At 40.4% G+C, this 16,056-nt stretch overlaps 2 protein-coding genes across 2 annotated transcripts; both read right to left on the bottom strand.

The window, feature by feature from the left end:
* Positions 1–11,275: 11,275 nt before the first annotated feature.
* LOC127121322 (acyl-CoA-binding domain-containing protein 1) lies at positions 11,276–12,171 on the bottom strand. The gene is made up of 3 exons (XM_051051850.1): positions 11,997–12,171; positions 11,634–11,696; positions 11,276–11,484 (listed from the first exon to the last, which is right to left on the bottom strand). The coding sequence occupies exons 1-3, from the start codon at positions 12,154–12,156 to the stop codon at positions 11,405–11,407; spliced, it is 303 nt and encodes a 100-aa protein (XP_050907807.1). The 5' UTR covers positions 12,157–12,171; the 3' UTR covers positions 11,276–11,404.
* Positions 12,172–12,732: 561 nt separating this feature from the next.
* On the bottom strand, positions 12,733–13,844 carry LOC127121321 (26S proteasome non-ATPase regulatory subunit 6 homolog). Its single transcript, XM_051051849.1, has 4 exons — positions 13,692–13,844; positions 13,496–13,610; positions 12,977–13,067; positions 12,733–12,897 (listed from the first exon to the last, which is right to left on the bottom strand). Exons 1-4 carry the CDS (start codon positions 13,831–13,833, stop codon positions 12,748–12,750), a joined length of 498 nt encoding a protein of 165 aa, XP_050907806.1. The 5' UTR covers positions 13,834–13,844; the 3' UTR covers positions 12,733–12,747.
* Positions 13,845–16,056: the final 2,212 nt, after the last annotated feature.

Below are 16,056 nucleotides of genomic sequence, written 5' to 3'. Positions count from 1 at the left end.
GACACGACCGCTACGGGTCAGGCCGCTGACGTCGGTAATATTAGCAACAGATGTAAAGGCCAGGGGCACCTCTTTCCCATTCTCTAATGCTACAGCATTGTAGCGATAAGGTACTGCTTTCTCAGAAGAGTATGGCACAGGGCCAGCTGGTTTAATGGTCAAAGCAGGAGAAGCCTTTTGCTTGCTACCATCGTACTTGATAATAACAGGCTAAGGGATCCGAAATACCGGAGAAATCACATTGACTTCATCAGCATCTTCGTCAACAATTCTATTCTGAAGTATCTCAATGACTCTTTCATCCAGCATTTCTTGAACATCTTTGTGTAGCGGGGTATTCGTTACCATTAGAGATATTGACTAAATCCAAGGTAAATCATACAAGTCTAGTCGCCACCGCACTTCTATTTATCCAAAGGAATGGTTAGAAAGCGAACAAAAACCTAAATGTTTTATCGAATCAAAAACTAGTAAAAATGTCAGAGATCTGGGTAAGGGGGTTGGTTATGCAATGGGAAGGTGTTAGGCACCCAAAGCATCCTAGGTACTCCTAGGGAGCCCTTTTCACATTTGTTGCAAAGGTTGTTGTTTTTTTGAAAATTTATTTGTGCAAACATGATTGAAGGGATGAGAAAAGCGTGTATGTTTATCTAATGTACTACTTACTAAAAGAAGGGTAAAAAGAAAATGACTCGCACGGACGTCGCATCCACTGCATACGTATCTCATCTGAATCTGAGAATCAGAGTCTTCGTAGCTCGGCTACCTATGGGTTAAAGAGGAGTGCGCTCGCTAAGACATCGCGTCTTATGCCTACGTATCTCATCTGGGATGAAAATCAGAGCAAAACATAGTTCGGCCACCTATGGGGTAAGGGTTGTGTTTTGGGGTGAACGACGTTACTACGCAATCTACCGGATGCTCGACCTTTGGAGACTTACTCGCCTGTAGTAGAAGGAGATAACGTGTTCTTAGGAGAAGAAAAATCAATGAGTTTGGGGTGTTTAGGGATGCTCATGCAAAAAGGCAGTCCTAGATGAAGGAACCGCGCTATCTTAAATGACATGCCACGAGAGGCTATACGAAACCTAAGAAATCGGTAACATGCGGGAAAAGTAAAGGGATCAAGAGATCTACCGTACGGATAAAGATCCGAAGTAACAACAATTAAAGAGATAAGAAACCCAGAGATCTCTCAAGCTAGCACCATCAAAGAAAGTGAGTCAGTACAGGTAATCGGAATAAACCTCCAGGTGGTATCCCACAAATAAAGTGGAACACCAGGCAAGCCATCTCTGCAAGAGTCATATGAGCCCTCACAAAACAAAACTCAACAAACAGGTTAGAGAAACAAGATAGGGTAATCAAGAGTTGCCCCCAAATCAAAATGTAACCACATGAATCATGCCATTAAAATTCACAAAAAGCTCACAAAAAGCAACCAAGGGTAGGAGGCCTAAACCTCTTGTCAAACACATGCATCAAAAGAGTATCAAATTCACCCATAATACCTCATATATTCAGAGCATTCAAATTAAAACCATAAAGTAATGGAAATAAGGCAAACCTGACTGGAGAGATCGAATGAAATTGAATTACCCGGTTGGGTTTGCAAAGCACTCTTAGGGTTTATATGAGAGGGAATTGGTTCTTTGCCGATGAGTTCCCTTCAGTCCCTAGAGGTTGCTCTGAACTCTGTTAGCTCTTCTCTCACTATCTTTTTCCTGCCAGGGTAATAGGAATAGAATGACCTTTTGTTTCACTGAAACTCTGAATTTATAACTTGATTTTTATGGACCCGTGGGCTCAAATGAGAGAGGCCTAAGTCCAAAATTTTTCTGTTATATTTTATTTATTTATTTATTTATTTATTTATTTCGTTTTTCATTTTTTTCCATTTTTCGTTTTTCGTTCTTTTTTTCTTTTTTTTTTTTTTAACACGTGGGCTTCGCCTAGCGAGCATGACAGTTCAAGAAATTCCTTTGAGCGTAGGTGATTCTGGTGGCTTTTCTTGGGACTCGCTAGGCGACCCATTCTGCTCGCCTAGCGAGCATGACAGCTCATGAACAAACTTTTGCTCCTTCAAGATTAACGTTTTGACTGACGAATAAACCCCATTTGAACCTGTTGGAAGTATCTCAAGCCATTCCCTTGTGTTGACTGATCATCTAAATAGAACCCACAAAGTGTCTTGGATGATACTCAAGCTTCAAACAAAAGATGTTAGTGACACATTTTTGTGCTTTTGGTTAGTAAACAAAAGTAAGAGAAACAATGATGTATAATTCAAGCATGCTTGGTGATCTCAAACCAATCACAAGGAGTCCCACCCAAAGGCAAAGGGAACCAAGATGCTAAAGATCCTTGAGGCAATGCAAATGCAATGAAATGATGCCTTGAGGGATCTTAGGGTCAAAATTGGGGTCTTACAAATGCCCCTATTTAAGGTCATTCTAGCCGAAGATGTGAAGGTTAAAATCTTCGTCTCGACGGAGTAGAATGGGCTTAAATAATAACAAAGAGATGAATTTTGGTCCCTAAGAGACCTCATGATGCAAATGTAGGTATGAAAAATGGTAGCACTCTGTGGAGATATGTGTCCACAAAAGCAAAGAAATCAGAAGCCACTGATAATCCATATGAGCAATTCACTCCATGGGACCAAGACCCTGGGGACTCTCCTGGGGATAGAAAAGGGATAAAAATGCGCGAGCAGGTCACGACTCAAAGCGTGGGGAACAGAATTCCAAAGGGAAAAGATCCAATGGAAAGACTCGAGCTGACTCGAAGATGCATGTATTGGGGAATATGTCAATACAGCAAAAAACTATCCACAACGGATACTTCGGATAAAATCCGGATGAAAACAATCCACTAAGGGACTTCGCTGGGGATGTCCACAAGGACACTCCTGGGGAAGCAGCGGGACGAGGTATTACCGGTTACTGGGTAATAAGCTCAAGGAGACATGTGATCTGAACGCCAGGTATGAGGGTGAGAGATACAATATGCTCAGGAAGAGATGAATATCCAATACCGGCATAAGGGTGAGAGATATCAAAACTTCAAAACGTCTGAGGAAAACCTAAAAGGTATACTTCAACTCAGGGATTCTGACTCCACAGGGGATAAAAAGTCATAATAGGGAGCAGAGAGGAAGGAACACCAGGGATACCGGTTACTGGGCATATAATAGGAGACCAACCAAGGCGTGAATTGGGGAATATTCCCAAAACACTCATCATCCGAAAGAGGGCTAAAAGCAAACTCGATTACAGGATGGATATTTGACTCCACAAAGGGGATACGAATCTTACTCAACTGGGGAAGAACAAAAGGCTTCAGACCCGAGAGTGCATGAGATATACTATCTATTACCGTCAGAACATAGATAATATACTCACATGGACGATTATCCACAACCGGTTACTGGGTTAATAAAGGATAAATCGATCGAAAAGAAAAGGCATCGGGATACCGAAACTAGGTATATAATGATGACCAATTCAGGGGACAAACAAACGTTACCAACAACAACAAGGTAGACGAGAGATGACCCGCTGGGGATAAATTGCATAATCAGGGCAATTATTCAAGCAGATGAAGGGATATCATCACCGAATATTGGATGAAGATAACTGTCACCAATTAAAGATGAGCAAAAATAGTTACTCTGCAAAAAGGGAAGAAATAGGGTTTACAACTACCGGTATGAGGGTAGAGAAACACGGACTCCGTCGGGGATAATAATTACTAATTATTAAGAAATTATTCATTTACCACGGGGAAACAGGAAAAGAGTCTCAAGAGACCGATCTAGGATCAAACTAGATAGGCACACCAAATCAAGACTTGTCCCGGTGAGGATATAACTCAACAGGGGAAAACCATCCCAGTATATGTGTTGGGAAGGAACAAAAACAATCAACATCCACGAGGATATAACCCGGTGGGGAATATGGAAGAAAGGATAGACGCTTTCTGCCTATGGAGCTGACTCTATATGGAGAGATCAGACACACACATCTGCTTGGGGAAATATATCACCAAATAGCAGGAGACAACAAACAACGATATATAGCAAAGAATGCAACATGAATATCTGAATGTTATAATTATGCATGGATATGCGTGGTTTATGTATGATGTATGCTGACAGACAGACATATCTAACACAACCGAGTTCAGGAATCAACCACCCGATACTACATCTCAAGAGAGAAAGCCAAGTTCACCGGAGAGTATCCAATCTGCTGGGGATCAGAGATACTAGGAAGCAAAGAACTCTGCAGGGGATGAATTATCAACCATTCCAGCTGGGGATGAGATTTATCACAGACAAGGTCCACCACACCAACAACTCTACTGGGGAATCTATCCGAGGAGATAAAGGATTTATCGGGATCAACCACCAAATACCGCTCTTACCCAAAAAGATCCAAGCTACTGAGGAAGAAATATTATTACTCTGCTGAAGGGAAGAGAGGTGACTCTCAACAAGCAATCCACTTGGTAGGATAAACCACAAGGGGTTCCGGAGGGAGGAGATACAGTCATGCCAGGAATATGGACAAAATCTTACCCTGTTGGGGATTGTACCACCCTTGGGAGAGCACTGAGGATCTCCTAAGTATCCTTTCGTCATTGTGAATGTTCACTTTGTTTAAAAATAAATTATAAAAAATTTGATTGTTTGAAACAATGATATTTTCTTAATCAAAACATGCAAAACGTTTGTTGAATAGAAAAAGATAAGAGTGCCAATAATTGGATAAAAGGCTCAAATTTATTTGATAGAATGGTAGTCTGCGAATGGCAAGACTCCATAGATCTTTACAAATTTGAAATTGGTGATATATATTGGAAAAGGGCTACATTGAACATAATGACCATTTCTCCACCAATTCTGAATCCGATGTATTTGAAGCTTTGGTTGATAATGAGCAAGAATCTCTGACGGACGACAGTTGTAGAAGAAGGTCTTGTCAGGATGCAGTTACTTGCCAAATCTCTAATCTTTGCCTAGATTTCCCCAGGATGAGGTACTCAATCTAGCGGGATACATATATCATTATTATATATTTTTTGTGTCTCTAACTTTTGCCTGGATCGCCCTTTCGGGTTTTCAATCCACCGAGACGCTCATTTTTGCCTAAGCCGCCCTTTCGGGTTTTCAACTTAGCGAGTTATTCAATTTTTATTTTTTTAGGCGAAGTATTTCTTGACTGCATCTGAATTCATAGGACGAGTGAAATCCTCCCCATCCATAGTTGTAAGTATCAAAGCACCGCCTGAAAAGGCTCTCTTAACAACATATGGACCTTCATAGTTTGGAGTCCACTTGCCCCTGGAATCGGGCGCGAAAGACAAGACTTTCTTGAGCACAAGGTCATCTTCTCGGAACACACAAGGCTTGACCTTCTTATCAAAAGCTTTCTTCATTCTCTGCTGATATAACTGACCATGGCACATGGCAGTCAATCTCTTCTCTTCAATCAAGTTTAGCTGGTCATAACGACTCTGAACCCATTCAGCATCAGTCAACTTGGCCTCCATCTCTACAGGGAGTACAGCCTCCGATCTTGACTTAACGATCATATCGTCAACGTACATCTCAATCTCCTTATGCATCATGTCATGGAACAAGGTAGTCATAGCTCGTTGATACGTGGCTCCGGTGTTCTTCAAACCGAAGGGCATTACTCGATAACAGAATGTTCCCCAAGGTATGATGAATGTTGTCTTCTCCATATCCTCGGGTGCCATTTTAATCTGATTATATCCGGAAAATCCATCCATAAACGAGAAGACTTTGAATTTAGCTGTATTATCTACCAACATATCAATATGTGGTAGAGGGAAATCATCTTTCGGACTAGCTTTATTCAAGTCTCTATAGTCCACACACATCCGGACTTTTCCATCTTTCTTAGGCACGGGCATAATATTGGCCACCCATTGAGGATATATAGAAGTCACCAGGAACCCCGCATCAATTTCCTTCTGAACTTCCTCTTTGATCTTCACTGCCATATCAGGATGAGTTCTTCTGAGCTTCTGCTTTACAGGCATGCACTCAGGCTTTAGAGGTAGGAAATGTTGCATAATATCAGTATCTAGACCAGGCATGTCTTTATATGACCAGGCAAAGACGTCAACATATTCTCGTAGCAACTTAATCAACCCCTTCTTAACAGATTCTTCCAAAAGTGCCCCAATCTTCACTTCTCGCACACAATCTTCCGACCCCAAGTTGACCGCTTCCAGATTCTCAAGATGTGGCTGAATGATCTTCTCTTCATGCTCAAGTAGCCGGGTGATCTCATCAGGAATCTCTTCAACATCATCTTCCTCTGCCTCAAATACAGGGAATTCAAAATTGGGAGATGGTGTTGGGTCATTATATTCAATGGGTTTGATCAACCTGCGTAATGATTTTAGATATGAAAAGCTTTAGAATTTAAACAAGGCAAATCATTATGCATATGAAAAGGATCAATTTTATTTTATTTTTTAGGGTTTTATGTGATCACCAATTTCATGCAAAAGCAAAAAGGGAAAATAATTGGAAAACAAACATTTAACATGAATTTATTGAATGAAAATATCATTGTACTTATGTGCCAACAATGTCATCACTCCTCCTTTTGGCATGGGAGAAGGGTTTTTAAACAAAGTGATTATTATGTTGACCTGTGGACAACTGTTGGAATATCCACAGCGACCCAATTGTTGCAGACCCCTCCAGGTATAGCACCTCAAATTTGCACCTCCCATTTGTACAGTCATTTCATTGTTTAGGTCATTAAGATTGCATTAGCATTGTATAGCATGATACATCTCATCAGTCAAGACTGGTCAGGAGATCCATTTGTGCAAGGCAACAAGAGCATTGTCCATAAGATCAAAGCCCTAGGGTGGTTCCATTGAGCTTACATGACCCAAGGATCATTTTGAAGTAGCTTGGCCAAGTGTTGGAGGCTCAGAACTTATCAGTGCATGTGCAAGTCATCTGAGGCCCATAAAAGTCAACTGCAAAGTCAACTGTGGATTTGGAGGTGGGAAGTGGTTAGAGATGCTTCATTCATGTTCAAACAAGTCTCATTTGACATTTCAAGCACTCACATTGAAGAATTTGAAGTCAGGTCAAGAATTTCCCAAAATAGCAAGTGACCTATAATTTGAACTTTCCAAAAATGGAAAGGTTTTGGACCAACTTCAACTCAAGATTACATCATCAAGAAAGCTTGAAATGAAATTTTGTCCAATATGAAAGTTGAAGATCTTTCTCTCCCATTTCCAAAAAGTCCAAGATCATGAATTTCTAATGTGTGGTTGAGGAGATATGATCCAATCATGGCAAAGTGTACTTGAAAGTTCAAATGGGCATAACTTTTGAACCAAAGCTCCAAAATGAGTGGTTCTTTTTGCATTTTGTTCATCATGGCTTGCACTTTCCAAAACATCCATTACATGGCATAAATTCCTTTTGCATGACCATGTGCTCACTCATGAAGTTTTTGGAAGGAAATTTCATAAAATCATTTTTGTTTGATCATATGCATAAAAAATCAACTCAAAAGTGTGCATGGGCCTTGTTTAAGAGGAGTTGGACCAAAATTAAGCACTGTTCACGTGGCTTTTCATGCATGGAGGTGGAAATACCATTTTGCACATACACCTTATAACTTGTTAATCTTGATTAATTTTGGTTAAAACAGATTTTCAGCATCATTAGGAAGTGGTATATATTGTTAATCTCAACTGTTTTCAGCATTAACATTCATTTTCAGATCTAGATTCAAAAATCATCAAAAAATTTCTCTCAAAAATATTTTGCAATTCTTCACACTAGAGCCATTTCTCTGATTGATTCATGATCCTGAAGCATTTTTGAGTGGATTTGAACGTGGAATTTTTCATACTCGAAGCTTGAAGCATCCATGGAATTTTCAAAATCTACTGGATTCACGTGCAATTGAGCTTCAATCTCACCAGCATTCATCCCCAGAAGCATCATAGAGGAACTTTGAGCCATTACAAGCCTTGTGTCACGCGATTCCAGTTTCTGTTCTTCAAAGAGGTCAGAATTCGGTCTCAATAATTCTTGAATTTATTATGATATTTGTGTAGATCTTTCATTGGTGATGATGCTGGTACAAAATTTGAGTGAAATGGTGCATTGTACACGAAGTTATGCATGATTCAAGTTTTGATGTCACTTCTTATTTTGCTTGATTCTCCTTAATTATGATGATTCATGCTTAGCTTGTGTTTGATCTTTAATCTCCATGAGAAATACTACATGTTGATGTCCTTGATTTTGAGTTCTGGAAATTTTGCTGGAAATTCGCATGAACATCATACATTGTTCATCTTCTTCGTGAGGAAGAAGATGAAGGTCATCTTAGGCAACGGTTTCTGCATTAGGCCATGCTTTTCCTGGTTCTTGACACGCTGGCTTAGGGTTTATCAGTGATTGGTCCACGTTTTCGCTTGCCTTGCAAAATGATTGGCTCACGTTGTTTGACTTGCGCCACACAAGCGCTGACTATGCCACATCAGTTAATGAAACGGTGTGTCTAGCACCTAGCGCGCGCCACACATTTCAAATTCACACTGACTTCGATTCCTGGCGAGGGACAGTTTTCAAATTGCATTGCCTTTATCTCCTTTTCCCTCCATTTATTCCATGCTTGGTTTATTTGATTTCAAATTTTTTCCTCAACTTAGAAAAATCACAATAAATTGAAAATTGATCCAATTTCATCCCAATTTTTTGCAAAATGCTCCTCATTCTGTCTAGTTTTTTATGAGAATGAATGTGCAAGTTGGGCTTGGCAGGAAAAATATTTGTGCTAGGATGTTTGAGTACATATGCTTGTGTGACCTTGCCTTGCTTATCTTATCCTAAAATGCTCAAAAATGATCCAATGAATCTGAAATTTCGTGTGTAGTTTCTAGACACATTGCTGGACATTTTGGTTTTGGTTTGATATTTTTCCCATGCTCCAATTCTGTTTTATGCTCATGCTAACTTGGTGTGACAATTTGTGTCACACATTTGGTTGCTTGACTTGTACAATGTGATTGCCATGCCTAATGATGTCCAATGCTTCTGATTTCTTGTATGTTGATCATGTTACATGTCTTGATTATGCCTGAATTTTTTCAGATTTATTTGAATCATTTCTGTTTTGATTTGAATTTTTCATTCATGATGATCACATATGAACTTTGAAATTGCCTTTAACTTCACTTGATCATGAAATGCACTTGGTTAATGATCTTGATGTGAGCCTTTTTAGGATATGTCAATATGTATTTGAAGTTGATTCATGTTAAATTTGAGTTTTTTTTTGGATTTTTGATCCTCTTTTGACCCTAGGCTTTGACCTAGTGGTTTGGACTTACCATTTGGATTGTGAATTTCAGGTTCAAGTACACATCTCCATGAGTGATTATGCTCCTTCATTTGAGCTTGATTATTGGTTGTTGTTGGCTAACATTGTGTGTTTTGTAGGGCTTTGAGGACAATTCATTTGTGTTTGCCTAATGCCATGCCCCATTGTTGCCTGATTGGATTTGTCTGTCTGTTTGATATTAACTGTTGATTGTTTGTCTGTACAGTTGAACTGATTGGTTTAGATTTTTTCACAGGTACCTAAGTTGCTTTAAGTTCATTTGAACTTGCTTTGCTAGCTCGTGGTTTACTTACCACTGAGGTATAACTCCTTTGACTTCATGTAGTCTGGAAGACTTGTCCTGTTATGTGGGCAGGCACCTGTCTGAAGCCCTCCTTAAGAGGCAATGCTTGTGAATGTTTAATTTTGTGCCATGTACCTTCAAAGACCTCCTAAGTGAAGAGGCATTGGCAGATACAAGGGATGTGCTATCCATCCCCTGCTACTCAGTGTGTCATTCACTTTGCTCACACCATGTGTTGATGCATTGTGAATAAGAACCCAAGATCTTGTTGTGTCAGTCACTTGTGGAGAAGAGTTCCTACATTCTGAACTCCCACACCTTCTATTTGAGTCAAGCTCTCCCAGACCAGGGATAAGAGCTGTGAGGTCTTACCCTCACTTCCCATTTCATCTGCTTCACCCTAACTCTCAATGTTAGGGTTAAGAGCTACAAACACCCCATGCCAGTTGGCTTGTTTTTACAGCCTAGCCTTGTATGAGCCCAATTGTGTGCATATAGTGTGTGTGCTTGCTTTATTGTGCTTGTATGTGTTTGACTGTGCTGTTTAGGATAGCTTGCTTCCCGTGCAAGTTAGGATAGCATACTCAACATAGGGATCGTATGCATGACAACTTCTAGGCTCGAGTCATAGTCTCCCTAGTAGTTTGTGTCTCCCTTTGTCTCTGGTTAGGTCAGAAGTTCTTTCCCTGTTTAGGGGAACTACGTCGCCTTGATCCTCATATCAGATGAGGTACGTAGGCAGGAGATGAGCTGATCTCTCCGGGCGCCCTTTTTCTTTTTCAACCCCCTTTGCGTGTGTTGGAGTCTGACATAAGTCCAGCGATTGGCAGTCAGTTTCCTGTGTCTTGTTTGATTGTTGGAGTCTGACTTAAGTCCAGCGATTGGCAGTCGGTTTCTTGTGTGTGTTTGTTGGTTCGGAGTCTGACGTAAGTCCAGCGATTGGCAGTCGGTTTCCTGTGTGGGTTTTGTTTGGCGTGCGTTAGCCGAGCTACGAGTGCTCTGATTCTTCTCCGGTCAGAGAAGATACGTATGCATAGGATGCGACATCCTAGCGAGCACATTTCCCCTGCCCCGAACTACGTCGACTCTGATGTCTGTGCTTGACAGACTACGTAGGCCTAGGACGCGATATCCTGCCGAGTCCCCTTCTTCCGTCTTCCGTCTGTGTTTGATTCCAGCGTGTCACTATGCCAAACAAGGGATTAGACAGCGCTTTTTTTGACATTAGACAGCGCTTAAAAGCGCTGGCTATACTGGCGCTGGTATAGGTCTTAGACAGCGCTTAATTTACTAAAAAAGCGCTGGCATAGGGGGGTTTAGACAGCGCTTTTACTGAAAAAGCGCTGTCTAAACCCCCCCTATGCCAGCGCTTTTATTAAAAAAGCGCTGGCATAGGTGGTTAATTCAACAAAATATAGTGTAAAAAAGCGCTGGCATAGGGTGGGCTATACCAGCGCTTTTACAAACCAACTTTTTTTATATTAAATTCAAGATCAAGCAATTAAGATCCAAAGTAGAAATAGTTTTAAGTAAACCACATAGAACATTTCAAGTAAACCACATGTAATTCAATACAGAACAATTAAGATTATATATTAAAAGTTTTAGATCAAACATCAAACACTGCAACTGTTTTATTTTCAAAATACATAGAAACTTTTAGCATAGAACTAGAAAGCTAGACATGACAATGTTGTTAAGCAGAAAGACCAGCTTCTTCGAGCAGCTGTTTCACCTTAGTGATGTAATCACTCATTGCTTCATCCTTGGATTTTCCTGCAAAATAAATAAATATAATTTTGACTGTTGCATTGAAACTATAGATTGACGATGTCTTAGTGTCGTGTTTGTGTCGGTATTTCATAGCACAAAAGCACCATAACAAAATATTCACACTAAAAACCGAAACTTATAACTTTTTCTACCTTCAACAGCCTTCCATGCATCCCATTTAGCTCTGTCTTTCTGGCTGAAAATCCCAGGACGAGCTGTAAATCATACACAAAATCATGAACAATCATAATCCATAAGCCTTATTGCCTAGGGCATTTCTGTATTAGCCTACTTGAGTTTATCTACCGACATAAACATTAGCGAAACTGTTTAGAAGATCTTATAGAAATAGCTTATGACATGTCCATAAGTTGTTTTCAACTTATAACGGTTTGTTCGGCCTTAAGCTTGTGCCGGCCCTAACCCTCCACTCGTTATTGCAGGAAGGTGACAGTGAGGATTCAAAAGTGGAAATATCGATTTGAAAATGACTTCTTAAATAAAAGAAAACTCACCGGTGGTAACAGGTCCAAGAGTGGCTTGCTTGTACAATCCATAAAGGATAAGCAAGTTTTCATTTGATGGACTCTCTTTTAGAGTCTTGACTTTCGCAACATGCTCCTCAAAATCCTCCTGCATCACATTAACCAAGTGTGTAATGCTTGAAGTAATCATTTACTTATACTTATAAGCATAATATCAAGCACATGCAGAATTTTGATACTATTTCTATGAAAATGAAAAACATTACATGTTATGTTCATGTTCAGTACAGAGATCAGATTTAACATTCCTGCATAAAATTCAGCAAACAATTTGAATCACATCATTTGAATAACAGGGTTTTTTCATACTGATAGCATTGAACAATTCCCAATAACCGATTGCTGATAAAGAACTCCCCCAATTATAGTAAAAAGCAAACAAACCAGACCAGCAGGACTAGCATGCTTATCCCAAATCGTCACATTAATAGCCACCGTGAGAAACTTATTCACAACCCCAGTAACCGTAAAAGCAGTAGCCGAAACCGCTTTTCTCGCAGCAAATCCAAAGAAACTGATAAGCAAACCAAACACACAAGACAAAGAAACCGCAAGAAACGCATTCATCTCAAACAAACTCCCGGTACTCTAATATCCTTTAAGAATAATAGTAATTAGTAAATTCATAACCATGTAATAATGTTGCAAACAGTTAGAAAGCCATCGCTTAAATCAAAAACATAGCAGAGGATATAACTACAGATATATGAGATTCAAATAATTACCTTTTAGCTTTGTCAATACTTTTGGAAATTAGATCAAAATCCATGTCAAAGAAACCAAGCTGCAGCGTATAAAACACCAAGTCCATCTTCTGCCCCACTGCAACAGTCTTGGTTTCTGTTATCTTGAGATGTTCCAGGGCTTTCTCCTAATACATGGGATAGAGTGATGACTTGATTCCAGCAGCATAAAGGAGATGAGCAATCAATTATAAATGCAATGCATACCTTATCCCCAATCCGGATGAAAAACAAGGATTTTGCCAAGTGAGCCTCGCGGACTTCACTCTCACCTAAGTTTTCCTCAGCATCAGCAATCCTAAAATGAGACATTCACATGGACTATCATAAGTGCAAGGATAATTAAATTTGTCACTTTTCAAATAACACTTCTAGAATTGCTTTTGACTCATCCAAGATGAAAACCAAACATACACTAGCTAAAAGAATCAACTTAGTTCAGAACCTCAGTGATAACAGTGGTGATGATTAAGATCAATAACCAGCAAAACATATGAACAGAAAAACACTTGCCAAATCCATTAGTACAATTCAGATAAGTAAATCTCATATAATATAGTTAATTGAAAAAATAAACATCAAGGAGCCATCAGTGTGCTATACTTAGATGGTAACCCTATTATTGTAAAATTTTCTGCAATTCAAAATCCGAAATTTTCAATTGGGGTTTACAGCACCCAACCCCAAAAATCTCAAGGTAATGAAAAAAGCAAAAGAGAGACTCACTTTTCGTCAAGCTTCTTAAGCTCATCGTCAATTTTAGCACGCATAGAGTCCAAAAGGGTACGATCCATATCCAAAACAGAATCGGCGACTAGGGTTTCGTATAAAGGGACCATATCTGTACAAAACAAAAACACAAAAGGGAATTAGGGTTTATATAGAATAGAAAATAGTTGAAAGAAGAGGGAAAGATTGAAACCATGATCCTTGACGAATGTGAAGACATCCTCCTTGAATCCAACTTTGTCAATGTCTTGAACATCGGGTTGTTTGAGGAGGAAAAGCTTGTCGGCGAGGACGAGTTGTGGCTGCTGAGACTCTTCTCCTTCCGATGATGCCATTGCCGCTTATGCTTCACTGCACGATGCAAATCTAACTCTCTTTACAGGATGCCATTGCCGCTTATTTTAATTTTTTTTTTTAATTTAAAGACTTTAGACAGCGCTTTACCAAAAGCGCTGTCTAAAGTCTATATTTATAAGCGCTTTCTAAAAGCGCTGTCTAAGGGGGGGTCTTACACAGCGCTTTTAGAAAGCGCTGTCTAAGACCCCCCATTAGACAGCGCTTTTATTATTTTCTTGGAACATTTTCCGTGTTTCTTTTTAATTTTAACCTTAGACAGCGCTTTCTTTTAAAAGCGCTGTCTAAGATGCGCTGTTAAAAGTCATTTTTGGCGTAGTGTGTGTGCAGTGTTTGAGCAGTCTTTGAGCAACCTTATCCTTTCTTTTGTGCGTGGATCCCGTCGAGTACGACGGATGCGTAAGGGTGCTAATACATTCCCTTCGCATAACCGACTCCCGATCCCATCTCTCTCTGGTCGCGAGACCATGTCTTTTCTAGGTTTACTTCAAGCGTTTCCTTTCCCTCTTTTGGGATAAATAACGCATGGTGGCGGCTCTGTTGTTTTCTTTTCCCGCCGGTTTTTCGCGTAATGCGACAGCTGGCGACTCTGCTGGGGACACTTGAGAAGTTGACCTCTTGCTGGTCCATCTTCCCTAAGCGATTCACTCCTAGCACTCTGTAGGATAGGGTTTGGTTGCTTTTACTGTTTCATTTATTGCATTCATGTTTATGCTGTGATTGTTTATGTTTGCATTTATGTTTGCATGCATCATACTTTCATTGTGCTGGCTGTGTCTCTGTTTCTCTGTTGGGTGGGAGTCACAAGAGGTAAAAAGCCCAATACCCAGGCTATGAGTGAACTCTAGGACAACTAGGAATAGAGTGATTCATGGGAAGCGGGTGGTATTGCGCCACTTAGCGGAACATGATATCACGAGCAGTTCAGATCCTGATGGGGTATTATCGTTACGTACATCTGGTGTGTATATGATGATATTCTTGAAAGGGTTATTTATCCTGCGTTTCTCTTGACCTTACCCTGGCCTAGAATTCACCCGTGAGTGGGGAGGGATTGAATCATTTGCAGGTAATGATGGTGACTATGGTTCAGTTGGACTTATGGATATCTATCTCTGACGCCGGAGTTCTGTCCGTCATATCTATCAGCGGGTTCCGTTTATTTTGGATCCCCGGGTTGAATTTGAGGATACTTTTTCAGAAGATCTGGTTGTCATCCGTTCAGTGGATTTCCTGTGATAATAGTGATATATTCCCCGGTTCCGTTTATTTCGGAACTCCCCAAGTTGGATTTATGGTTACTCGGGCCCTCAAATGATTGTAATCCGTTCAGAGACCGGTCCAGTACAGTTGATCCTCAGATGACTTGGAGGATGGCACAGTGACCTGCCTGCATGCATTTGCATCATTCCCATTTCGCATTCATCTGCATTTAACCCATGTCTATCCGTATTCAGAGTCCATTTTTTTGGTTGAGATTCTGATTGAGGGACATCCTGATGTCAATGTTATTGTGGAAATGTTATTCGTCTCAATGAAGCTAGAATCAAAGGACAGAATATTCCTCATACGGATAGACATTGCATGTGTGAGTCATATTAACTTGTTTTCTGTTTTGTAGGTGTCAGTACCTAACCGGTGCGCATAGCTCTTCCGTTCAGATATCTCAGACTGATGGATCCACCCAACGCCGACATTCTCGAATTGAAAGAGATGATGAGGGAGTTGTTCAAAGTCGTGCAAGGGCTCGCCTTGGGGTAGAAAGCAATTGCTGAGAGGTTGGAGAGGATTGAAAGCTGGATGATAAAGGAGAAAGTTCAAGGAAAGGCTTCGTCATCCGTAGTAAAGAAGCCCTCTGGCAATGGTCAGCTCAAGAAGGAGGTTGAATCAAGTGGTGTGCAGGCCGAGAAAGAACGCGGTAAGGATCGTTACCACCCTTATGTTGCCACTGTAACCACTTCTGGTTGTAATCCACATGTACAACAACAACAACCGCCACCTCGACAGAAAGCACAGAAAGCTAAGGGCCAAGCGAAGAAGGGGACGATGGATCATCGGTTTGATAAGCCACCCGTGACTTATACCCTTATGTTCAAGAGGTTGAGGGATCTTGGGTTAGTTCGGCCAAGGATATTGGTTCCTGTAGAACTGCATCGGAGGCCTGCAAACTACGACGAGAATGCCAGGTGCGAGTTCCATTCTGG

Source organism: Lathyrus oleraceus, chromosome 2 (genome assembly GCF_024323335.1).
Source record: "Lathyrus oleraceus cultivar Zhongwan6 chromosome 2, CAAS_Psat_ZW6_1.0, whole genome shotgun sequence".
Taxonomy (NCBI): domain Eukaryota; kingdom Viridiplantae; phylum Streptophyta; class Magnoliopsida; order Fabales; family Fabaceae; genus Lathyrus; species Lathyrus oleraceus.
This window is presented reverse-complemented; position numbering and strand designations above follow the sequence as displayed.

Excerpts from the sequence above, each read along its gene's own strand:
- LOC127121321 (XM_051051849.1), bottom strand. The coding sequence starts at position 13,833 with ATGGCATCATCGGAAGGAGAAGAGTCTCAGCAGCCACAACTCGTCCTC. Across the intron at positions 13,611-13,691 it reads CACATTCGTCAAGGATCATG|ATATGGTCCCTTTATACGAA; the intron begins GTTTCAATCTTT and ends TGTTTTGTACAG. Across the intron at positions 12,898-12,976 it reads TCATCCGGATTGGGGATAAG|GAGAAAGCCCTGGAACATCT; the intron begins GTATGCATTGCA and ends CCCATGTATTAG.
- LOC127121322 (XM_051051850.1), bottom strand. The coding sequence starts at position 12,156 with ATGATTACTTCAAGCATTACACACTTGGTTAATGTGATGCAGGAGGAT. Across the intron at positions 11,697-11,996 it reads TCTTGGACCTGTTACCACCG|CTCGTCCTGGGATTTTCAGC; the intron begins GTGAGTTTTCTT and ends TATGATTTACAG. Across the intron at positions 11,485-11,633 it reads TGCATGGAAGGCTGTTGAAG|GAAAATCCAAGGATGAAGCA; the intron begins GTAGAAAAAGTT and ends TTTATTTTGCAG.